The 26,598-nt window shown below is 41.5% G+C and overlaps 1 protein-coding gene across 1 annotated transcript in view; it reads right to left on the bottom strand.

Moving 5' to 3' along the window:
* CDH17 (cadherin 17) overlaps positions 1-26,598 on the bottom strand; it is a 236,317-nt gene that overhangs the window by 102,925 nt on the left and 106,794 nt on the right. Inside the window, exons 6-7 of the mRNA XM_073631971.1 lie at positions 25,842-26,000; positions 6,140-6,330 (exon numbers count right to left, since the gene is read on the bottom strand). Coding sequence (XP_073488072.1) covers positions 6,140-6,330; positions 25,842-26,000 — 350 coding nt within the window. The remainder of the gene's footprint in view (positions 1-6,139; positions 6,331-25,841; positions 26,001-26,598) is intronic.

The raw sequence follows: 26,598 nt of genomic DNA on the forward strand, positions 1-26,598 counted from the left end.
AGCTAAGTGTAGGCAAATTTGATAACCTCTGTTTTTAACATTGTTGTCCTTAGAGGCTGATAAGCTGTGATATTTTTGCAGTGTGGATCAGCTTCTGCTGTTGCCATGATGGCGGCGCTTGCTTTTGATTGACGCGGTACCAAGTAGAAGCTCCCATTCCAGAAACGAAGGATCCTCTCATGTGGTGGAAACTTAATAACCATCGTTTTCCTGTCCTAAGCAGTTTTGTGCAGACAATTCTTTGTGTACCGGCAACATCTGTTCCGTGCGAAAGACTGTTCAGTTCTTCAGGGTATATCGTCATATCGTCAATCGGTATATCGTCAATAAACTGTGATCATGTCTGCTTCCAGAAAATGTAGACACTCTGGTATGTCTGCGTCACTGGCTAAAGTGATGCCTACTTGCCTACTTGCCTATTATAAAGTGACTGACAGTCAATATACTAGATAAGTTTTATAATTAAAGTTAAACTAACTTTCTACGTTTTTCTTAAAGTTTAATAAAAAAAATTACTTACGTCAGTGCTACAGTTTGAATTTAAAACGAATTTGTGTGAACTGTGAAGTTAAGCCATGGATTGTGGAAACTAACTAGTGTCGGGTGATTGTATATAGTGTATACCACATTTACCACTGACTAATGCAGAGTTGCGATGCAAGGAGATCAGCTAAAAGTAGTTGAATCTGTATGTGCGTTATAATTAATCGAAATTAGTCGATTAATCGATATATAAAAAAATTGATTAATCAAACACGAAAATTTTAATCAGTAACAGCCCTAATACAAACACTTACATAGCTGGGAAAGTCCATAAGGGCAATACAGTGGTACCTTTGTTCAAGAAGAATGCTTGTAATCCAAAGCACTCGTATATCAAAGCAAGTTTCCCATAGAAGTCAATGGAAACTCAGATAATGTGTTCCACAGTGACTTCTATTGTATGCAGTACTGCATGTGGCCAGAGGTGGGGGGACGCCAGAGACACACGGAAACACTCGGAAACTGCTCGGAGCTGCTCGGATGCACTTGGAAACATTTGAAGAGGCACCGGGAACGTGCATCCAAGAGGCTCCGAGTGTCACCGCCCCCCCCCCCCGCACCTCTGGCCACATGCAGTATTGCAGAACGCAGAGGCTTGAAGCAACGCTCGCAAACCGAGTCAGGACTTTAAAAAAATAATAGCTCGTATTGCGAAACGCTCGTTAACCACGTTACTTGTAATCCGAGGTATTACTGTATTATACAATATTCACGTATGACTATAATTTAAAAGGATAAAAAGAGCACCAGCTCCAACTTACTCAGGAAGTAGTACTCCTGTGTTATAACATCAACCTAATATGTAAATACTGTATATCTCACTACAGAGTCACACAAGATATAATTATAAAAATATATTACCATACTAATAGTAACATTCCATTGGGGCCACTTTAGGTGCATTTAATCATACAAGCCATATTTTTTTACAATTTATTAGGACATCCTCTTTTTTGGTACACCATTTTTTTCTAAAAGAGAGAGGTATTTACCTCTTTACCCCAATCACCCACTGTGGGAGGAAGGGCTGCAGAAAGCCATTTCCTTGCCAAAAAAAGGAGGTGTTTAATAGCCAACATTGAATAATGATTCACCTCCAAGGGACTCAGCCAACCCAAAACACAAATAAGCAGGGTAAGAGGAATTGGAATATCATACACAGTATATATCCACTATTTCTTGCCAATATCTAAACAGTTCGGGGCAACGCCACATCATATGAATCAAATTGCCTGGATCTCAAAGACATCTACTCTATACTTCTTGACCTAGAATCGGTAGGGAGGGCATAGACAACTCCCTTATCCACTGGATCTCTTAACACCGCATACCCTGCCTTGTCCTATCATCTGATTCTGAAAAAAAGTCTTTGACGGCATTGATTGGCTATTTAGATTTCCACGCTCTATGTCAACCCTAGGGCCTGGGTGAAGGTGAACCACATCCTCTCTCCGATGTTTACTATCTCGAATGAGAGAAGGCAGATGTACCCTTTATCACCACTGTTGTTTGTTTTTGTGTAAACTTTGGGCCAATTCTAATATCAGAGTGACAATAAATAACAAGGAATATAAACATGTCGCATTCATGAATGATGTTGTTTTTTTTTTTTTTGACCAAACCGTGAGTAATGTTACCTAACCGCTTGAATAAGCTGAAAAGGTTTCAGGAACTTTCTAATCTTAAGATTAATTAAGATTAATTTAGGAAAATCCGTAATTATGCCCCTTTATTGTCTCATGGGAAGACCAACCCACTATAGAACACTTGTTCCCTTTTAAGTGGCAAAACGACACCAATCATCTAGGCATTAAGTTATCTGTCGACCCCTGGACCTGTACTGCTAACTTCCCACCTCCTCTTACGAGTGATGTGTGAGGTTCTCATAGTTTGGGACAAACCATAATTTATCTGGTTAAGCCAGATAAACATTTTAAAGATGATGATCCTTCCCAAATTTTTGTTCTTTTTCCAAATTGTCCCTATAAAGTTGCCCAAGACCTATTTCCAATGTGCGGCGTGAGTTCGCCAAGTTTGTGTGGAAGGGTAAATCTCCCTGCTTATCCTATCAGCTTTTGTGTTGTGCTAAAGATTGGGGAGGTCTAGGGTTACCGGATCTGTTCCTGTACTATCAGGCTAACTCATTGACACCTTTGGAGAAAAGGCTGACAGGCTGTAACTTAGCCCAAACTCCATGGCTTGACAGGTCCCACAGCAGACTGGCAGGCTCTATGCCCCCACTAACTTACTCCACCATGGCAGGTTGAAAAAGTAATATAAACTTGCCTCTCTTCCCTCTTCTCTTTCATTACTAGAGGGTTTCCCTTAGCTTATTCCCAGGGAATATTTGTAATTTGTTTAGGTCCTGGGGGGTTCCGCGGAGGTTATATGCTTTTAGTTTTTAAATGGTTCAGAGCTGAAATATCTGATTTCAGAAGTGGGGTATCACCCTGATGGATGGTTGGAAGCATGCCCAACTGCAGAACTTCTTTAGGAGTCCATGCAGCAGGATGAGACCTGGAGACTCTCTTACCCTTATGTGTGTCAATAATGGCCGACCAGCCAGACCTTAGTCCACGCTGGATTGGCAGAAATACTGCCTGGCTGGTCAGATGGTGTTTGCTAGGTGGTGGCTGCTGGCAGATGATGGGGACTCTGCCACAGTCCTGGAGGCAGCACAGTTGGGGTCATATGAAATTCTGTGGTTAGCATTGTATAGGGGCTTAAAATCCAATTTACCATTAACTAGGTCAATGAAAGCTACTATTAAAGCCTGGGAGGTAACTACCAGCATGGCATCTCCTAGTTATATCGGAGTTACGCCTTCTGTCCCACTATGGATGAATCCCAATCCTTCTCATTTTTATTCCCTGCTGGACCCCATGATTTGGGCCAGTAAGGGCGTTAAGGTTTTGGGAGATATTACCAGAGAGGGAGAATTCATAATATTCGATCAATTGAAGGCTAGGCATGACTTGCCCAACTCATATTTCTTTCGCTATCTTCAGTTACGCCATACGTTTCAGGCACAATTCTGCAGTAGGGGGGGTCGAGGTTCTCCCCTCGGCCCTGGAAGATCTTTCTTTCAGATGAAGATCTGGCTAAGCCTTTATCTGTCACATACAAAGCATTATTCAAAAAAACTGTTTTAGTAGTTAAACTATGTTAGTTCTGAATTGTTGTCAGCCTTGCATGGCCAATGGGGTGGGAGTAGGTATGTTGCCTGCACCGTCCTTCTGTTTTTGTTCTGTGATTTCCATAAAACTTGAATAAAAATAATTTACAAAAAAAAAAAAAATTACCAAACTGGCTCACACATCCTCACACATCCTCTGCCTGCTCCAAGACACAAGAGTCCTGTTACAAATCTTTAGCGCAGTGGTGTATCCCAGATAAACTGTCTCTAATATACCCGTCAATATCTGCACGTTATTGGAGAGGTTGCAGAAAGAGATGTATATTCCTTCACCTTTGGTGGGATTGTCCTCGTAATAAATCTTTCTGGACAGTTATCCAGAACAAGTTGGAGGATGATACTCTTCCTGTCTTATTTCATGCCACCCATCCGCCTGTGGGTAAATGTAAATGGTCATTGATACCTCACTTACGTTTACACTGGAAATCCTCAGTGGTTCCTATGGAAAGGGACTGGCTACTGAAGGTGCAATATATACAACAAGTGAAGGTATAATTGTTTTTTGACAAATATTCACAATCCTATAATACCTGGGCGTTGTGGATAGACTTCACCACCTCTGACACCTATAAGCAATTGTTGTTATGACCTTTTATGCTTGCTAATAAGTGGACATTTATTACAGCTTCTCATCTTCTGCAATGCTAGACTAGGGATGGACTTTAAGGATCTCTGTGTTGTTTTGCTCCTTTTTTCCCTCCAAGGTGGAAGGGCGTCTTGTTTAATTTTCCCTTTTACCCTCCATACCCTTCCTTCTCTCCCATCCCCTTTCGAATTCTCTTTCTATGTTCTAGCAAGCTTACCTATGTCTATTTTTTGGGCTTCAACAGGCTTCAGCCTCAGGCATCTTGTTGGCCTTTGCGGACTGTAACCTTTGCTAGTTCTATTCTCTCATGTGTTGAGGTTATGTTTGACAACATTCCCCAAGGGTAACCCAGGAAGAACTACCTTGTCAGGGTAAAGTGATTGTAAAGTCTCAGTTTTTTTTCTATAAAAATAATAAACATGTTTTATTTAGGGCAGCCCAGATCCTCCTCTTCTTGGGTCCCTCTTTGGCTCTCCTGGCCCCTCCCTCCTGTTGAATGCACCCACAGCAAGCAGCTTGCTATGGGGCACCCGAGCCAAGCCACAGCTCCGTGTGTCCATTCAGACATGAAATCCCAGTTCAGCCCCGCCCCCTCTCTCTCCTGATTGGCTAAATGACTTTAACAGCAGCGGGAGCCAATGGTGCCGCTGCTGTGTCTCAGCCAATCAGAAGGGAGAGTCAGCCGAGGCACTCGTGGACATCTCTGGATAGAGAAGGGGCTCAGGTAAGTATTAGGAGGCTTTTTATTAATCATTAAAAAATCCCACTTTCCTGTTTTTATCAAAACACACTACGCTATACTCACATTATACTCACACTACACTAACACTGCACTGACACACTACACTGACACTACACTATACTCATACTATACTTACACTATACTCAGTTTACACTGACACGCTACACTCACAATAACACACTAACTCGCTAGTAGCAAACAGAGCCCTGCTCTATCTATCTCCACTCCAACAACACACTGCAAAAGGTTTCTGTGGGAAGGAAGTTTTTATAGTGTGGGCTGGGACTATGAGCACTGAGCCATGATTGGGAAAAGTCATTATGAATTTGTTTAATCATGGCTCTGACTGTGCTCTGTGCCCAGATTGGGCAAAGCCTTACACGTGACCAGCGGTCAGGTGCATTGCTTCATCCAATTAGGGCCCTAGAATGCACTGTGCAGTGCGCAGTGCATTGTGGGGCACTCGACGGGCGAACATCTAAACGAGCTACCCGCAAATTTGGGTGTTCGCCGAACAGGCAATGTTCGGGCCGAACTTTTGTTTTGGCTTGAAGTGATCGTCCAACTCTACCCGTAAAAGCTGAAAGACAAAGAGCAGTGATGCAGCCGGAGGTGAGGGGAGGCAAGTAAGTATTTAGGGATGGGGACACAGTTAGTGGGTTATTTTTTACCTTAATGCATAGACTTTAGAACCACTTTAAGCATATTAATTCAATCTCATCTTTTTGTAGAGTAGACAAACCAAATTGTTTAATCTGTTAGTATGGCAGACCCTCTACATATGGTTATAATAAAATAAATAATCCATCATTAAATTCTCTGAAGCGCCACTTTGATCTTCTTGTAGACTGTTCATGGTAATGCTTTCAGTTATTGTCTTCATTTTAAAGCAGTATTAAACCCAAAACCAAAATGTCAAAAGGCATACAGAAAGCCTTTAGTCTTGTTGCTTTCACTGAAACATGCTATTGTTTCCTATCTTTCTAATGTTTGACCTAATCAAAACCAATTGATTCCGTCCAAGCCAAGAAAATATAAACCAGTTGACTATTTTAGTTTCCCAAAATATTACCTGTGTTATATAACGCGGATGGGGCAACACAGAATTTTCCTCAACAGTGACGGGTGTGGGCGCTTTCCATAGGTTCTCTGTCACTGTAATATAGACCTTTGCATTGGAGCTGAAGGATAGTTCAGCCGTGTCAGAAACACTTAAACGAAGTTCATATTCAATCTCGTCTTCTGCCTTTAAATGGTTAGTTCCTGCAAGTTAGATAGGAAAAACATTACACCCAGCTACACAGAGACAACACTCGCAAACCAAGTCAGAATTTAAAAAAAAATTTGCTCGTCTTTCAAAACGCTCATTAACCGCGTTACTCGCTAACCAAGGTTCTACTGTATGTTTTCTCTTACATTACTTACATAAATTTCACCTTTTTAAATTTAATTAGAGATCTGGTAGTTAAAGTAAGCTTGTCTCCAAGTTTGGCAACTGAACCTGGGAATTTTATAAAAATAATATATAAGCAGGGGCTACCTTTAAGGAAAACTGTATGCCAAATGATCTGTAGATCAAAGCATACAGACAGCTGAAGGTACAGTATATGCAAATTTGACTTTTCCAGTAAATTCCTCCTCTTCCTCCTCAAACCTCTTTAGCTCCTCTTCCTTTTGGTTTAGGAGGCCACCCATCATACACGATATTGCCAAAAGTATTGGGATGCCTGCCTTTATACGTACATGAACTTTAATGGCATCCCAGTCTTAGTCCGTAGGGTTCAATATTGAGTTGGCCCACCCTCTGCAGCTATAACAGCTTCAACTCCTCTGGGAAGGCTGTCCACAAGCTTTAGGTGTGTGTATATGGGAATGTTTGACCATTTTTCCAGAAGCGCATTTGTGAGGTCAGGCACTGATGTTGGACGAGAAGACCTGGCTCGCAGTCTCAGCTCTAATTCATCCCAAAGGTGTTCTATCGGGTTGAGGTCTGGACTCTGCAGGCCAGTCAAGTTCCTCCACCCCAAACTCGCTCATACATGTCTTTATGGACCTTGCGTTGTGCATTGGTGCGCAGTCGTGTTGGAACAGGAAGAGGCCATCCCCAAACTGTTCCCACAAAGTTTGGAGCATGGAATTGTCTAAAATGTCTTGGTATGCTGATGCCTTGAGAGTTCCCTTTACTGGAACTAAGGGGCCAAGCCCATCCCCTGAAAAACAACCCAACAGCATAATACCCCTCCACAAAATGATTTGGAGCAGTGCACAAAGAAAGGTCCATAAAGACATGGATAAGCAAGTTTGGGGTGGGGGGTTTTGACTGGCTTGCACAGAGTCCTGACCTTAACCCGATAGAACACCTTTGAGATAAATTAGAGCGGAGACTTCGACACAGGCCTTCTAGTCCAACATCAGTGCCTGACCTCACATAGTGTGTTTATAGACAATATATAGACTTCACAATTTGTATATAGACAAATTCAAGATTTGCATAAATTCTTTTTTAAATACATTTATTTGATATGATATCTCATGGAAGATACCTCCTGTGGCTATGCCATGCAAACCCAACTTGGTGAGGGCCAGACAAAAAGGCGCTTGTGTATTATAGGGGTATTTTTATTTAAAAAGTATAATTTTGGCCGGAACACCACTTTAAGGATCCCTCTGCAAAGATTCCATGCAAGTTTCAAATGAGAATAACCGTTCTAAATTTGGAGAGAGGCTTCATGATGTGTGTGCTATGTATCAGATTACTCTATCTGGGTCAGAAAAAAATAATTTAAAAAAATTCTACTGTTACACAAAAATATTAATAGTAAAGAAAATCAAAAAGACAGTTATTATCCCTTGCTGACCTTAATCTTCTTCATTTTTGTAAATATTTTATTTATTAAATGTATCCCCCAAAAAATATATATATGGAGGTGTATAAAGAGCTAGAAATCCCCAATGAATGATTAGATTCACTGCACTGTCTACAAAAATATACCAGTAAATATATTAGGCTTTCCATCTATGCCTGATTTGATCTATGCCTGGTAATTTTGCCATATTATAAATTGCTTAGGGTTAAAAATTTTGAATCAAATCATCTTTTTATTTATTTTATATACAAACAACAAGAAAAAAAAACACAACGACGAATGACGAACGACATACAACCCCAGCCCGTATTAAGAGGAGAAAAAAAAAAAGAAAAAAACACCACTGGCCCCCATGCTCCCCCTCCCCCCGCTACTCATACATTGATCCCCTCCTCTCTCGCCATACCTCCAAGATATCAAACCACCTTTTCCATATTTTTTCAAATTTTCCTAAACAGCCTCTAAGTAAGAAAGTATACTTTTCCTTAATTAAATTTTCCCTTACTTGTATTTTCCATTCTGCTACAGTAGGTGGGTATGGTGATAACCATTTTAGTGATATGAGTTTACAAACCTGGATTAGACTTCTATTTATTGAAACAATATATTCCCCCGGAATTCTTGATTCATCCAGTATGCCTAGAAGACATCCCCCAGGCTCCATAGGCATCCCACTTTCAAATACCTTATAATCATAGATACCACCCCAGATCAATAGCGATGGAGTTTAGGACATCTCCATAGCAAATGTATTAGATTGGCTGCTCTCCCTTTACATCTAGGACGTTGGTCTGTATCTCTGCATTTCCATTTGAATAATTTCTCTGGTGTATAATGTGCCCTGTGTAAGATGAATAATTGTGTTAAATTTTGTGTTGGAGATAAAGAGGCCTGAGGTATGGCTGATAGTGCCCGTGCCCACTGTTCATCTGAAATTGGCCCTAAGTCGCCCGTCCAGGCTAATCTTACTGGTATATCCCCAGTGCCTTTCAATGTATCAAATAGTATATCAAATATTTGTGATATCAATTCTTTTTTTTCCTATCTTATCCAGCAAGGCTATTACCACTGACTTATTAAACTTCAATTCATGCGCTCGACCCTGTATTTTTAATGCATGCCTGAGTTGTAGATATTGAAAAAATCTTTAATTTCCAATATTATATTCTTTACTTAGTTCACTAAAGGTTTTCATCACATCTTCTTGAAATAGCTATAAGTGCAGTGTTAAAAACTGTGGCACGTGTATGTACATGTGGCACAAAGAAAACCATTGAAGGGAGAGATGGAAGGGTCCATAAACTTACACAGTTTATGAACTGCGGGACTGAGTATATAGTTTATGGCATCATTTGCCCTTGTGGCCGACTTTATGTCGGCCGCACTCAGCGCCCTATGAGGGTCAGAATAGGGGAAACAAGTGTGGTATCATTAACTTAAGGGACAAATATCCAGTTCCCCGCCATTTTGTAGAGGCTCACCAAGGAAACCCAGCAGGTATGAGGGTATTTGGAATTGAGTCAATCGGGGGTGAGCTAGACTCGGGGAGGAAACACCAGAGACTATGTAAGCGCAAGGCCTACTGGATTTTCACCCTTGGTAGTCTGGCTCAATGAAGACCCCGAGAGATATAAAATAGTGTGATAGTGGTATTATTATTATTATACAGGATTTATATAGCGCCAACAGTTTGCGCAGCGCTTTACAACATGGGGGCAGACAGTACACTTACAATACAAATTAATACAGGAGGGATCAGAGGGCCCTGCTCGTTAGAGCTTACAATCTAGAAGGGAGGGTCAAGTGGAAACAAAAGGTCATAACTGTCGGATGAGCTGATGGGAAAAAATGAAAATACAATTGTTAGGTGTGGGTAGAATAGGCTTCTCTGAAGAGAAGGGTTTTCAGGGATCGTCTGAAAGCTAATAAAGTAGGAGATAAGCGGACAGATTGGGGTAGGGCATTTCATAGGATTGGAGAGGCTTTGGAAAAGGCCTGGAGGCGAGCATGGGAGGAGGTGACAAGGGAGCTAGAGCAGGAGGTCTTGAGAGGAACGAAGAGAGCGAGTAGGTTGGTATTTAGAGACTAAGCTAGTGATGTAGCTGGGGGCGAAATTGTGGATGGCTTTGTAAGTAGTTGTTAGAATTTTGAATTTAATTCTTTGGCCGAGCGGAAGCCAGTGGAGGGATTGCCAGAGAGGAGTGGCAGACACAGAGCGATTGGTAAGGTGGATGAGTCTGGCAGCGGCATTCATAATGGATTGAAGAGGTGATAGACTATGTAGAGGTAAGCCAATGAGAAGGGAGTTGCAGTAGTCGAGGCGAGAGATGACCAGCGAGTGAATTAAGAGCTTTGTTGTGTCATTGGTTAGAAAGGGCATATTTTGGAGATGTTGCGGAGGTTGAGGCGGCAGGATTTGGACAGTGATTGGATGTGTTGCTTGAAGGAGAGTTCAGAGTCTAGGACTACACCTAGAACCTTGGCATGTGGGGATGGGCTTATAGTAGTGCCATCGATTTTGACAGAGAGATCAGGGGAAGAGGCATATGGGGGAAGAAAAATTATAAGTTCGGTTTTGGCTAGATTGAGTTTGAGGAAGTGGTGTGACATCCAGACTGATATATCTGAGAGTAAATTAGTGATACGTGAGGAGACAGAGGGAGTGAGCTGAGGATTAGAGAAATAGATTTGGGTGTCGTCAGCTTAGAGGTGGTATTGGAAGCCATGGGAGGCTATCAGTTGACCCAGGGAGGCGGTGTAGATTGAAAATAGTAGAGGTCCAAGAACAGAACCCTGAGGGACCCCAACAGAGAAAGGAAGAGGCGAGGAGGAGGTAGAGTTATAAGAAACGCTAAAGGTGCGATTGGATAAGTAGGAATATAACCAGTGAAGTTTACAGTCACGGAGACCAAAGGCGTGTAGTTTTTTGAGGAGGAGGGGGTGGTCAACCATATCAAAGGCAGCAGAGAGGTCCAGGAGTAGGAGTACAGAATAGTGTTGATTGGTTTTGGCCGTTAGTAGATCGTTTGTTAGTTTTAGGAGAGCAGTTTCTGTTGAGTGTTGAGGACGAAATCCAGACTGAAGGGGATCAAGAAGGCCATTATCAGCGAGGTGGACGCTCAGTCGGTTGTAGATCAGACGTTCGAGGAGTTTGGATACGAAGGGGAGCAAGGAGATGGGGCGTAGGTTGTTAAGATTGGATGGGTCCAGTGAGGGCTTTTTAAGTATGGGTCTGACAAGTGCATGTTTTAGAGAGTTAGGGAAGATGCCAGAAGAGAGGGAGAGATTGAAGATGTGGGTTAGAGAGTGTAGCATAGGGCCAGAGGGTGAACATAGCATTTGTGAGGGAACAGGATCCAGAGGGCAGGTGGTAAGGTGGACATTAGCAAGTAGTTTAGCAACTTCGTCTGTAGTGGTGGGGTTGAAAGAGGGAAATAATGATTGTGCCTGTGGGCATGAAGTGTAAAGCGTAGAGGGTGTCTGCACAGTAGAGATCTCCGCGCGAATAGTATCAATCTTCTGTTTGAAGTGATTGGCGATCTCCTGGGCAGTGATTGAGTTGGCGGGTGGAGGCGGTGGAGGACGAAGTAGAGAGTTGAAGGTGGAGAAGAGTTGACAGGGACAGGATGATAAGTTGCTAATGAGAGTGGTAAAATAGGTCTGCTTGGCAGAGAGGAGGCTGGAATTGTATTTTTGGAGGGCAGATTTATATTGGTTGAAATCTCTCTGGGACAGAGTCTTACGCCACAGGCGCTCAAGAGCACGACTACATTTTTTCAGACTTCTAGTATCTGTTTGCCAAGGTTGAAGGGGTCTGGGCTTGATTCTGTGTGTAGTGAGGGGAGGCAGTGAGGTCAGTGAGGCTAGAAGTGAAGCTTTGTACGTTGTATGAGGCATTTCTCTTCCTCCCCCCCCCCCCCCGCAGGACATGTCCGCCTTCATCTTCAACATTCGTCTTGTATTAGAATTAGACTTTTTTTATGTACAGTACATATCATTTTTTACCCCTTTCCACTTTTAGCTTTGGAGATGACAAGTGTAGATGGGTCCTGCTGGTTTCAGGTACTTTATTGTCCCTTCTGATATCCTTTACATGCTGGCTAGAGTACATACTTGTACACACAATTTGGTAGTTATTTTTGTTTATGCAAGTGGCCGCACCTATTGGGTTCTTGAAATTTGAGCTTGCCCGGCTGTCTGATGTGTCACACTACACTTTATGCGCACATTTACCCCTGTTATTATTATCATTATTGGACCTGTTGGCCGGTCACGTCCGGTGGCGCGCGAACCCCCCCCTTTAGACATCTATATCACACTCATCATTTTTTGTGCACTTGTGCTCCCTACATGTTGTTGTGTTTGTATATGTGTACACAAATGGTTTCTATGGTGCTGTGTCAGGGTCCGCCTCTAGACCGCCCATCTACATAGGAGTGGCATCTGAGTCAGTCTGATTTGTGCTTTTTTGATGAGCACATGTATTTAAGTAGCCGTAAGAGATGAACACTGTTAGGCTCTGAGGAAGAAGGTACTACCTTCGAAACGCGTCAGCCAGCATCAGTCTGCACGTCTTCTCCATAAGTTCGGAGACTACAATCGGTGGACCTATCACCTCTAACCGTAGATCATTTATGTGTGATTTTCATCTACCCTTGTGAGTAGTAGTTTTTATGTTTTCTTTTTTAATAAACTTTTTTAAGGATAATGCACAAGGCCGGTGCACCCTTTCTTTTCTGTTTTTTGTCTGATTGCTAGGATATCCCCATCCTTGAGGGCAGCAAGGCCAAAAGCTACCATCCACGTTGAACTTTGAACTGTCGGGCTTACACATTTATGCGCAAGAGTTTTTGTTTTGTTGTATTGGCTATCCTGAAATAGCTGTTCTATGTACCTTAGTCCCTTCTGCCTCCAGATCTCAAACCCTTCCAGTTTCACAATTCCTCATAGCTGCTATTATTCCAGATTGAAGTATATGACGTATATCCATTTATCTCAGTAATTTTCCTCATTTCCTGCCATATCTTGTCAAACAATTTACCCGTAAGGAATCCTTTATCGTGCAGTTGATTTCTCGACCCTAATAAAGAAACCAATGTATATACTTCATAAACTGATATTAGCAGACTCTGTATAGGGTCAGAGTCCATTACTATTGTCCACCCGCTAAAGTGTTGTAATTGTGAGACTAGAAAATAATTTTTGGGATGGGAGATCGCCAAACCTCCCTCTTCCTTGGTTAGCATTAATGTTGTTAACTTTATACATGGTTGTTTTTTCCTCCAGACCAAGTCTCTGAAAAGCGACTCTATTTTTCTAAACCAAAATGCGGTAATCCATATTGGTGAGTTATTAAACAGGTAAAGTAATTGCGGGGCCCAAATCATTTTGATAAGATTTGCTCTTCCTATCACCATCAGAGGTAACTTACACCAACTTTGGCATTTATCCTTAAATTTTGTTAATAGAGGTTTCAAATTTAAATTAATATAGTCTTTTACATCCCGAGAGATCTCTATCCCCAAATATTTCACTGTATCCTTAATTTGAATTTTAGAGGCTTGATTTAATAAGGGGGTTTCTAACTCATCTAGTGGTAATAACATGGATTTATCCCAGTTAATCTGGAAGCCAGAAAATATCCCAAATATGGAGATATGGCTCATAAGTTCCGTTAATGAATTTGAGGTATCCCCCAGGGCTTTATCCTCTCTACCTGCCTGTCGAAACCCGACTAGTTTTGTTGATTGTCTAATGGCAAGGCCAAGAGTCTCCACTGCTATAGCAAACAGTAGTGGCGACAGGGGTCAACCCTGCCTTGTCCCTCTGGATAAGGTAAATGGGCTAGATAGTGTAGTATTAATTCTTACCCTTGCTTTAGGGTCACTATATAATATTTTAACCCATTTTAAAAATCCCGGTCCTATTCCAAAAGACTCCAGTACGGCCCATAAGTATTCCCACTCCACCATATCGAAGGCTTTTTGGGCATCTAAGCATAATAGTGCTCTAGATCCCATATTTTCCATAGGCAATTGCAAATTCAAAAATAGCCTGCGAATGTTTGTTGCGGCTGCTCTCTTTGGGTTAAAACCCGTTTGATCCTCATGTATCAAACTGTTAATATAATTTGATAGCCTATTTGCAAGGACTCTTGCCAAAATCTTGACATCTGAGGTGATAAGAGATATAGGTTGATAGGATTCAGGCATCATTGGATCCCTACCCTGTTTTGGAATCATTATTACTATCGTTTCCTGCATTGATTCTGGAAGTTTTTGATTTTGATATGCATCATTTAGTACCTCTAATAGTTCTGGTAGCAAAATCCTATCAAATTTTTTATATATCTCTGTCTGTAGTCCATCCATCCCTGGCGTTTTATTATTATGAGTTTGTGTAACTGTTTGCCTTAATTCTTCCATGGATATGAGACTATCGAGAGCTTCTCTATCCTCTGTTTTAAGTTTTGGGAGAACTAATTTATCCAAGAATTGTTTAGCTTGATTCATTAGCATTGACACCTTTGACTCATAAAGTGAGGCATAGAAGTCAATGAATATCTTCTGAATGCTGCCTGTATCATACCTCACCACTCTTTCAGGGTCTTTGACTGCAGAGATAGTTATCGGGCCCTCTTGTGCCTGAGCTATAACCGCCAGCATACGACTCACCTGTTTCCCCATCTCATAATGTTTTTGTTTTTGAAAAAATCTACTATTTTCTGCTTTAGTTAAAGCCAAAGTTTTATACGTTTCCTGAGCCTCCTGCCGTGCTAAACGCTTTTCTTCTATGGGATCCATAATATAATCCTGCTCTGTTTGAGATACCATTTTCATTACTTCCTCCTCTCACCTCCTAGATGAACTCTTAATTTTATGAATTTCTTTAATCAATATTCCACCCATACATGCTTTCATTGTATCCCAAACTACCAGTAAAGAAGTCGACTTTTTATTTTTATTGAAAAATTCAATCAACTGTAACTCTATCTTATCTTCCTCCTTCAGTAATAATAGCCATTGTGGGTTGATTTTCCAAAGAGGGGATGATGTCTGTCCCACGGACTGTAAATTCAATATAAGTGGGAAGTGATCTGAGAGCCCCCTAGGGCCATATTGGATTGACTCTACCCAAGGCAAAAAATTATCATTCCCCAGGGCCAAATCTATTCTTGACAGAGAACCATATGTGCTCAAACAACATGAGTATTCTCTTCTTGATGGATATCTAATTCTCCACATGACTATTAGCCCCATCTCTTGAAGTTGTCTAGCAAAACTAGTTCTCTTCATCCTTTGTTTTCCCTTTGTGGTGCTATGTCTTTCTTCCTCCTCCTTCATTATGTTATTAAAATCTCCCATTACTAGGGTTGGCAAACTGTACCATTTCCCCAAGGACACTTTTCAACACTTCATCATTATAAGGAGGGGGTATATAGACATTCACCAACAAGACGTTTCTGTCATTTAATAAGCACCGTAACACAATGTATCGACCTTCTGGGTCTATAAAACTCTCTTTACATGAGAACCGAACCAAGCGAGAAATGAGAACACTGACACCATGTGAATAAGTAGTGTATACAGCGTGAAATTGATACGGAAATCTTGCAATTTCAAAAAGCATTGTGTCACCTCGCTCAAGGTGGGTCTCCTGCAAAAAAATTATTCCGGGTTTGTAAAACTCAATTGCCTCAAAGACTGCTTGCCTCTTCCTCCTATCTACCATCCCCCTCACATTCCATGACAGCACCGTTATTTTATTACCACTCATTTAATTTTACCAGAAAATACTGAACAGGGCTTCAACCAGCCAGACACCTTATCTAGTAGGATATATATATATATATATATATATATATATATATATATATATATATATATATATAAGTTTTTTTTTTCCCCATACTTAATTTAACGAGACAATGACGAGGAGGATCCTGACAAAATACTATCCGAGAGAGAAAAGAAAAAAAAAGAGAAAAAGAGAAAGGGAGAGAGTGAGAGCATGGTGCCAAAAAAAAAAAAAAAAAACCCTCCTACCCCCCTCCCCCCCCAAACCCATATCTTCCCCCTCTTACAAGCCCAATCATTCCTGGCATTTCCCTCCAGCCTCACAGGTTGGTGGTAACCGCAAACACGGGACTCAAACAAGGGGACTGTCTAATGGCCATAGACAGTTACATGTGTTATGCATGTGCCAAAAAATACATTAATTAATTAACTAATTAATTGGAAAGATATAAAGGAAAAAAAATATTTCAAAAATAGTCCACCATTTCATTATTCAAGTATGATTTTCCGAAGGTGAAAAGGAGAAGCAAAGTTAATCAACATTCATGAAGACTTGTTATTCTCTTTCGTGTATCTTTCTTCCAGCCAGGCGCTGACCGCTTTCCGGATTTTCAAAGAAAAAAACATTCTCTCTGTCCATGATTCTCAGCTTAGCTGGAAATAACATGAATATGTTATTTGTTTTAATTGCAAACTACGCTTAACCTCTTTGAATTTTGCTCTTTTCTTCTGTACTTGGAAAAATCTGGGAAGAGGAAGATTTTATTACCATTGTACTCGATATTTCCTCTTTGACTTGCTTTAGATAGAATTAATCTCTATCTCTGTAATTTAACATCTTAATGATTACTGTCCTTGGATTACTTGAAGAGGGAATTGGGCGGCTGGGAATACGGTGAGCCCTTTTGATTTATAAAGTTTTGAAAAGCCCTCCGTACCCAGTGTGTCCATTATCCATTTTTCCAAAAAAACGGTCATTGACCTACTTCCTTTTCAGGGAAACCTAAGATACGGACGATATTTAGTCTTTGCCTATTTTCCAAAATATCCAATCTCTGTGCTTGGTCCGTTATTTGTACTTTGGTATGTTGGAGTTCCCTTTTTAAGGAAGGCAGGGCATCCTCTGTTGTACTAACCCTATTCTCCAGGTCAGTTGTATGTTCACGAGTTTTTCGATTCTCTTGTCTTATAACAGTTATATCATTTTTTAGATCTAGCATTTGATTTGTTAGAGATAATAAGGAGTTATTACATGCTTGCCTGTATTGCAGAGAAGACATCCCTCAGTGTTGGTTCCTCTATTGCGGTTTCAGTAGTTTTGTTACCATATTAATATGAATTACCAGCAGCATTGTTTTCGCCTATGCCCTGTTGGTCAAATTCCTCCATCCTTTCTTGTTGCTATAGCATATGTTGCTATTGGGTATAGTATCCTATATCATATCTGATATACATCTTCCATCCAGGCCCTAGGACACCTTAGGGTTTAAAATTGATATAGAGCCAAAATACAGTTTTTCATTTTGGATATAGTAGTGAGGGGATAGAACCCTTGCCAGGAACTTCTTCAGTTATAACCAACTGCAATGTTGATCTTGGAGTGTCCTCCTACCAGTTGCAAAACCCACCTCCCTTTGTCAACCCACCATATCCTTTATACACTGAAGGCAACAGGGCCTGTTGAAATACTTTGAAATACTCTTTAATAGGAATGAGCAGCAGAACATGCAAACAGGCCAAAAATTGTTCCAACACGCAAACACTGTTAAAGTCTATGGGACTTCAAAAGTGCTAATTTTAAAGGCTTATATGCAAGTTATTGCCATAAAAAGTGTTTGGGGACCCGGGTCCTGCCCCAGGGGACATGTATAAATGCAAAAAAAGTTTTAAAAATTGCCGTTTTTGCGGGAGCAGTGATTTTAATAATGCTTAAAGTGAAACAATAAAAATGAAATATTCCTTTAAATATCCTACCTGGGAGTGTCCTTAGTATGCCTGTAAAGTAGCGCATCTTTCCCATGTTTATAACAGTGCCACAGCAAAATGACATTTCTAAAGGAACAAATTTCATCCAAAACTGCTCGTGGCTGTAATGTATTGTTGGATCCCGGCAATATAGAGAGAAATACCAAAAAAAAAAAATGACGTGGATGTCACCCCCAAAATCCATACCAGGCCCTTCAGGTCTGGTATGGATATTAAGGGGAATCCCGCACTCTAAATTTTAAAAAAATGGCGTGGGGGTCCCCCAAGCCCCTAGGCACTATATACTCTGAGCAGCAGTATATATACTATACGGCCTGCCATATATACTCTGCAGAAAATTGGGCCTTAGGTGTTGGTGGTACCAAAAAACTGTAAGCTCTCAGAGTTACTCTTGTTGGGAGCAGGAACGGGCCCTGCTGTGAAATATTATATCAATATTTAAAAATGTTAAACAGGGGCAGAAAAATTGGGCCTTGGGTGGTGGTGGTGGTTCCACAACACTGTAACCCCTCACAGATACTCTTGTTGGGCGCAGGAACGGGCCCTGCATTGAAATATTGTATCAAAAATTGTAATTACATGACCTTGATAAACAGGGGCAGAAAAGTTGGGCCTTGGGTGGTGGTGCCACAACACTGTAATCCCTCACAGATACTCTTGCTGGGCGCAGGAACGGGCCCTGCTGTGAAATATTAGATTAAAAATTGTAATTACATGCCCCTGTTAAATAGGGGCAGAAAAAATTGGGCCTTGGGTAGTGGTGGTGGTACCCTAAACCAAAAATATTGTTGGAAGCTAGCATTAGCAAGACTGAGGAGGAATAGGATAGTCAGCATAGGCAGTCTTCAAGGAATCTCACATCCATAGCAAATTTAATCAGTTACATCAGCATCAGGTGCTTAATAGTTGCTCATTCAAGACTGATTCATTTTAATGAATGTGAGCCTATCAATGGAGTCTGTGGACAGGTGTACTCTTTGATCTAAATTCCTGTAAAAAATCGAAAATGTGCATCAAACAATAATATTAATAATTGATGAATGGTGAAAAACTGTGAAAAAATGTGCTTAAACAATATCATGACATTTCAAGAAAAGTTTTCACAACCCAAATGAAAAAAGGACAGTCCTTAGATGAAATACTCCAAGGAGCGATAGTTCTTATGATGAACAGTAGGAGAAGGAGTCCCATAAATAAACAGCTACTTCACAGAAGCAGGAGGAAGCATCCACCTTTCGACCAGTCAGACACCGCACATATAAATGGGGAGGGAGGGGAGTGAGGATAGGAGCTCTCATATAGTCCCACAGTGTTAAAAGGTGGACCCTTACCCTCAATGATGGACCTCCTCTCTGGCGAGGTCTCACACGCAGGCAGACTTTGCCCTCTGCAGGGACTGTGGATGGATGATGTCCGAATCCAGCTCATACAGTGTGCGTCTCCAACTTGGCTTCTACCAACTCGTCCACCTGGGGGGGGGGGGGCAGGCCCACTTGTCCAAAAAGGAGGTGGATAGAAAACAAAAGAGGGGCTCCGATGGTGTAGTAAAGTTTTAAAAATTTATTGCTAGTTAAAACAATGGAGTTACAACAAGTGAGCTCCGTAAATACAATATAAAAAAGCCGGCAAAAAATAGCAAGCACCCGTGCAAATCATGGGGCGGACTGAGTGATGGCTTACGATGCGTAGCCACGCCCTACTAGTTTCGTTACATCTAACGTCTTCAAAGGGGCCTGTATATATGAGAGCTCCTATCCTCACTCCCCTCCCTCCCCATATATATGTGCGGTGTCTGGTCGGAAGGTGGATGCTTCCTCCTGCTTCTGTGAAGTAGCTGTATATTTATGGGACTCCTTCTCCTACTGTTCATCATAAGAACTATTGCTCCTTGGAGTATTTCATCTAAGGACTGTCCTTTTTTCATTTGGGTTGTGAAAACTTTTCTTGAAATGTCATGATATTGTTTAAGCACATTTTTTCACAGTTTTTCACCATTCATCAATTATTAATATTATTGTTTGATGCACATTTTCGATTTTTTGCAGGAATTTAGATTATTTATTCTTTACACTGATTATGTTTATTATGAGCGCACGTTTGTTTTCTTTTTAATTTTACTGTACACAGGTATTGGTGTTTTATTCGTGCAGCTTTAAGTGTTCATATTTTTTTCAGCGCGTTTTTTTCTTTTATTTGTACTCTTTGATCTGTTACAAACCCTCCAGCAGCACTGAATGTCTGTTTAGAAAGCACGCTGGATGCAGGACAGGCCAGTAGCTCAATTACATATTGAGCAAGTTCTGGCCAGTGGTCCATCCTTAAGCCCTAGTAACCCAGTGGATGCTCTGTTGGAAAGGTCTCCAAGTCTGCTGTTGCCCCTAGATATTAACGCACCATGTAATGCAGACGCTGCCGATGGTTACGTGAACCGATCAGACCTTGGTGCTGAGGACTGAAAAATTGTTTAAAGGCATCGGTCAGCCGGCTACCTTCTCCACTGCTCTTCCTCTGACTGAACGAAGCCTCAGCAGCACGTTGTCCAGCACCAGAAAATTGTAACCTCCCAGGGTCTGGAAATGCATTGAACAAACCTTTCTTCAAGGGCTCCTGAAGATGTTTCATCCTCTACTCCCATTGTAAAGGAAGGATGAGTTCTGCAACCTTACCCTTGTAACGTGGATCAAGAAGGGTTGCCAGCCAGTAATGATCCCTCTCCTTGATACCACTAATCCTAGGGTCCTTTTGCAGGCTTTGCAGAATAAGGGAGGCCATGCAGTGTAAGTTTGCAGAGGCATTCGATTGTGAGTCCTCTGGGTCACTAAGGATCACATGATCCGTAACTACCTCCTCCCAGCCACATACAACTCCTTGAGTTTCTGGGGACTGAAAACCATCCCTTGAAGACTGCTGCTGAGTGTTATCCTCTACATCCATGCTGACACAATCCTCCTCCTCTTTTTTCCTGTGTGTTTGGCGGGCCCGCAGGAATGCTATATGGATAAAGGGGGCCTTTAGAGGTAAGGAAGTCCCCCTCTTCCTCCCACTGTTCTGCCTCAAGTGCCCTGTCCATGATTCCACGAAGTGTCTCGTGTGTGTATATATGTATACAGTGTATATGTGTGTATATGTGTGTGTGTGTGTGTATATATATATATATATATATATCTGTATATATATATTAATACACCACCTGAAGTGTATTAAAAACAGTACACCACGGTATGCACTGTAGTAATAGGCTACGCTGGATGTAGAGTGTATATATGTAATATATATACAGTATATATAATCTCCATCAAATACACTGCCACTAACTGAATAACCTGCCTGCTTAGTCTGCTTAATCTAAATCAAGCTATCTCTCTGTCCACTCCAACAACACTACACACGGACGCCCTGTAAGCAGCCTTATATAGTGTGGGGCATGGATTTTGTCCCCCTGAGCCATGATTGGCCAAATGCACACTACCTTTGGCCAATGATGGCTCTCTTAGCAGAGCACTCTGTGATTGGCCAAAGCATGCAGGTCAGGTGCATGCTTTGGCCAATCATCTTATAGTAATACACTGCAAACTCGCAGTGCATTATGGGGCGTTCCGCGACGCTCAAATTTTCCGTGAACGCCCCATAATGTTCGCTCTTCGGCGAACGGGTGAACACCTGATGTTCGAGTCAAACTTATGTTCGACCCAAACATCGAGCTCATTCCTACTCTTTAATATAAAGTATTTCCTAGACACTTTATATGCAGTTTCATGGTTACATAGTTAGTCAGGCTTAGAAGAAAAAAGACACAAGGCCGCCTAGTTCAACCAATAGAAAAAAATCAATAGAAAACCTACATATACACAATCCTATACCCACAGCTGATCCAGAGGAAGGCAAAAAAAAAAACAATAAAGCATAATCCAATTTGCTCCAGCAGGGGAAAAAACTCTTTGTGATTCCCCAGTAGACAATCGGATATTACCTGAATCAACTACCCCTGGCGTTATCTATAAATGTTGATATCCAGTCATATTATGTACATTCAGGAATGCATCCAGATCTTTTTCAAAACAATCCACTGAACTGGCCAGAACTAGTTCTGGAGGGAGTCTATTACACATTTGCACAGCTCTTACTGTGAAGAAGCCTTTTTTAATGTGAAGGTTAAATCTCTTTTCCTCCAGATGTAAAGGGCGCCCTCTTGTCCTCTGTAATGACTGAGCTGATAAGATTACTAATGCTGCATATGTCACCATATCTGTGTCACCACTGTGAATTCTCCATTTCTTAGAGCTATAATGACAAATACAGGTACATTAAATATCAAAGGACGGGGGCGTCAGCTTACCAACTACAGACATCAGGTTATCCTCTGTACTGTAGTTATGATTTGATGGGCTTTTCTATCTTCATATGTTTGTGAGCATGCTTTTTGACTTTTTAATAAATTAATTTTGGTGTCAAAGGTTTGCGACCCTCCTTTTTCTTGTTTAAAGTACCTGTATTTTAACTTGCCTGGGCTGGCCTATCTAATGTCAGTTCTGGATGTGCATGTTGTTGCACCTCCTATTATGAAACTCAATAAAAGTTTATTGGAAAAAAAACCCTGCCAGGTTTCTATAGCTGTCTGTGTCTCCACTAGGGGAGATATACTTAATTTGTGCTAGTGACCACCAGACAGGGATGAGCAGAACCTAAAAATTTTAAGTTGTCACCGGACAATGGTGGTGTCAGGGGGTGCTTAGGTATACTATAGCTCTAGCAAAAGGTCTTTAAAGGGGTTGTAAAGGTTCACGTTTTTTCACCTTAATGCATCCTATGCATTAAGGTGAAAAAACATCCGACAATACCGGCCCCCCAGCCCCCTCATTTTACTTACCTGAGCCCGTTCACCTGCTGCGCTTGCCCCCGATTTCCTCTTCGCCGCTCAGCCTGGCCGTTGATTTGCTAGAGTGGATGTATTGAAAGCAGCGCAGCCATTGGCTCGTGCTGCTGTCAATCGCATCCAATGACGCGGCATGCCGGGGGTGGGGCAGTCTCAATATTAGTTCCCTGCTACAACTTAGTTTTTTAACCTGGGACTGGGTTATCCCCACTGGGTGGGTGGCCATACGGACGTTTGGGGTGTCACTTCCATGGATTGGTTTTATACCCCCTATGCGGGCTGAGCTTGTGTGGGAGGTCTGCCTCTTTTGTGGAATTCCAGCTGTTCCTTGGTGCCTATTCCGACTTGGGGTGTAACCCCATCATGCCCTCGATCACCACTGATTTTCCCTTCAGCAACAGAAACACAGCCGTCCATGATTTATCCCCCTGGCAAAGAGGACTATTCTAAGATGGTGATTTGAGTGCAGTTGCACATGCACATGGTGTCACGTTTGGGTAACAGACTGAGCATGCGTGGTGGTGTCCATAGTATTCACATCTGATGTCACCGACAGGCCAGGGGGAACATAAAATGCAGAGCTGATGACGGTGATTCACCACAGCATCTTCGGTAGCTAAGGAGCACCAGTTGGGTCATCTATCAGATGTTGAGTCCAAACAGGGGAAAAAGCACATCTTTATTTGATCTGCTGTATACGTTTTTTTGGGTGGACAATTTCTTTGGGCCCTGGTATATTTTTGTGTGTTCAGATCTTGGAGTTTATGCCTCGGTTCCTCTCCATTGGTCCTCCTGCAGTCTATTGGCTATATTCTGGAATGAATTTAAAGGGGTTGTAAACCCTATTTTTTTTGTTTGTTTTTTTAATAACAAACATATCATACTGACCTCCACTGTGCAGTTCGTTTTGCACAGAGTGGCCCCCGATCATCGTCTTCTGGGGTCCCCCAACGGCGCTCGTGACTCCTCCCTGCATCAGTAAAAGCCCTAGGAGAAGTGTTCTAACTGGGGGTTACCTTGCGGGCCTGCTCCTGAGTCCAGCATTTGCATCCATAGACACAGAATGCCCGACTCGGCCCCACCCCTGGCGCCCGCGTCATTGGATTTGATTGGCAGCAGCGGGAGCCAATGGCTGTGATGCTATGAATCTATTCAATCAAGAGCCAAGAACCCCGGCCAGAGAGGTAGAGCGTGTCTCCAGTGAGGGAATGAACGGGCTCAGGTGAGTAAAACGGGAGGGCTGGGGGGCTAGCAGTGAGAGAAGTTTTTTCACCGTAATGCATAGAATGTATTAAAGTGAAAAAACACGAGGGTTTACAACCCCTTTAAGGTATGAATAAGCCCTGATCTTTTTGAGTATTTGGCCCAAGGTGCCATTCACTATCTGTAGGAGAGTAATTTTGATTTTTTTTCCTTCATACTGTATATTTTTTCTACTTTTCAGAAAGATCCCTGGCTTCATATAGTTCCCCCTATGACTTATTAATACCTGCGGGGTCAGTTTCTTTGGTGCGTGAACTCAAGTGGCTTCCTGTGAATGCTGTTCACTTACTTTTTCAGATATCCTTAGTAGGATGCCCTCTGGTGGGTTTGTTTTTATAATGAGGTAGAATACTGATGTAGTTGCTTAAATGTTAAAATGTAATGGAAACTTATACGCTGTTTCCTGAAGAAACCGACTGGCGAAACATGTAGCGCAAAGAGTATTTGTACACAACATAAGAATTTGTATATATTTTGGATATTCTCTCTTGGTTTTAATGATTCAACAGTATCTGCATACTGCTTTGATTGTTGAAGTACAGTAAAGAAAGGATTCTTATGATGTATTTGTTTTGGCACCTTTAAAATGACTTAATTCCTAAATTCAATATAATTTTTTAACCTGTTGATCCTGCTATTATATTGCCATTTCCTTTAGTAGGCCAAGCTATCTAGCAAAACTGAAAGTTAATGGGTTGAGATAAACCATTTAACACTGACAGGGGTGCTTAAAATGGCTAGCTTTTACTCATTTATGTAAAACCTTTATCTCAAAAGGAAAAAAACATTTTCTGCAACTGCCTAAAGAGTGTTAGCTGAAGTTTGGTTTTAATTTGGTAGTCACTTAAGTGAAGTCCATCCAAGTCTTCCAGCTCATCTTGCACTACCCTCTCCAGCATAGGCGTGCGCACAGGGTGTGCCAGGTGTGCCTGGGCACATCCTAATCACCCTGTGCTGCGCAGATTCCCCTTACTGCTTGGTTGCAGAGAAAGGGACTGGGAAATCTCTGTACTCCGTCCCTTTCTCTGTCTCAAAAGTGAGGCTGTTCAGACCCCTGATATTTCACCAAAGTCCCCCAATGGGACTCCTAATAAATTGTAAAAAATAATAATAATAATAAATTATTGTAAAAAATAATACAATTGTAAAAAAGTTATAATAATAAAAAAATAAAAATAAACTACTAACACCAATCCCTGCCCTACTGACACCGCCCATATAGTGTGTGTGTTGGGTTTAAGCTTTGGGGTGCACACCCTAATGCACTAGGCTGCGCACACCTATGCTCTCCAGCCAGTGCTGCTGTTTAAGTGTTTATCCTCTGCTTCTCCATAAATAGATAATTCACTGACTGGATCACTAGGTACAAATGAAAACAATAAAAACAGAAAACGAATTCAGCCACCACATCTAGGGATTGATAAACTGCAATAAATAAACATTTTATTTTTGAGCTTTAAGAATCCTTGCCAGGATTCTCTTCTAGAATAAAAAAAATCTTCATGCTCACACATTTTAACTGCAATGGAGAAAAATCATCTCTCCTGCCCTGTCAGACAGGTATGTGTAAACCTCGGGACTGATTGGACAGAAATACAAATCTTTTCCCATGGTAAAGCAAATCTCATAAATGTATTCATCTGTTAATTTAGCTTTTAGCTTGGAGATCAGTTTTAAAAGTTATACAGGAAATTTAGCAAAAGAGAGGATGAAAGTTTAAATTATAATTATGCTAAATCAGGGAACCCTTTATTCTAGACACTGAAATCACTCAGAATGTATTTCTGTACAATTGTGCTACTTCACTCAGTTTGGTTACTAAAAGATTAACTTTTTTCATTGAGAAATCTAAGAGGATGAGCTGGATTATGAGCCACAATCTACTGTACAATTTATCAATGAAATGTCTCTTTTTGGAGCCTTAGCATCCAAGCCAGCTGTTGGCTGGGTTATTGGTAATCTGCAAGGATTGGTTTGTTCTCTACGTACCGTTTAATGTTGTGGATATTTTTCCAGTAGTGTTGTTGATCTGGAAGAAAGGTACTTTGACTGGGTCTGGGACCTGCTGCATGATTTCAAAGACCAGTTGGGCATTAGGTGTCGATGGATCATCCTCATCAGTGGCATAAACAGTGAGAAATGGTATGCCTGTAATTAAAAAATATTTATATTTATATGGGTCTAAAAAGTGTTAACTTGGGACAAAATTATATTTTTTTTTTAACCGAAAGATAAATTATAATCAGTAAGATCGACATAGTAGCATAGCATTTAAAAGCATTTCCAGATAAAAAGATAACCAAGAATCATAACATGTAAACCTAAAGCATAAATGGTGTGATACTTCAAATAGACATTGATAGATTTGAGTTGATAAGGCCTCATTCACACAAGGCGGATCCGCTGCCACGGAGTCCACCTCCGTCCGCTGGCTCAGCGGGAGATCTCTCCGTTGATCTCCGCTGAGCCAGCGGATGACAGGTCCCTCTCTGCTCACTGAGCGGGGAGGGGCTTGTTGAGTGCCGCTGGTTGCTATGGAGAGATCGGACGAAAACGGACAGCATGTCCGTTTTCGTCAGATCTCACGCGATCCGATCCGCCAGGGACAGATGTGAACGTAGGGTCATCTGTCTGATTTTGGCAGATCGGACCGGGTCAGATGTCAGCGGACATGTCACCGCTGACATCCGTCGCTCCATAGCCTTACATGGAGCACCCGTTCAGGTCCGCCGACAAAACTGACAGG

The sequence above is a fragment of the Aquarana catesbeiana genome, linkage group LG05 (genome assembly GCF_042186555.1).
Source record: "Aquarana catesbeiana isolate 2022-GZ linkage group LG05, ASM4218655v1, whole genome shotgun sequence".
Lineage (NCBI taxonomy): Eukaryota > Metazoa > Chordata > Amphibia > Anura > Ranidae > Aquarana > Aquarana catesbeiana.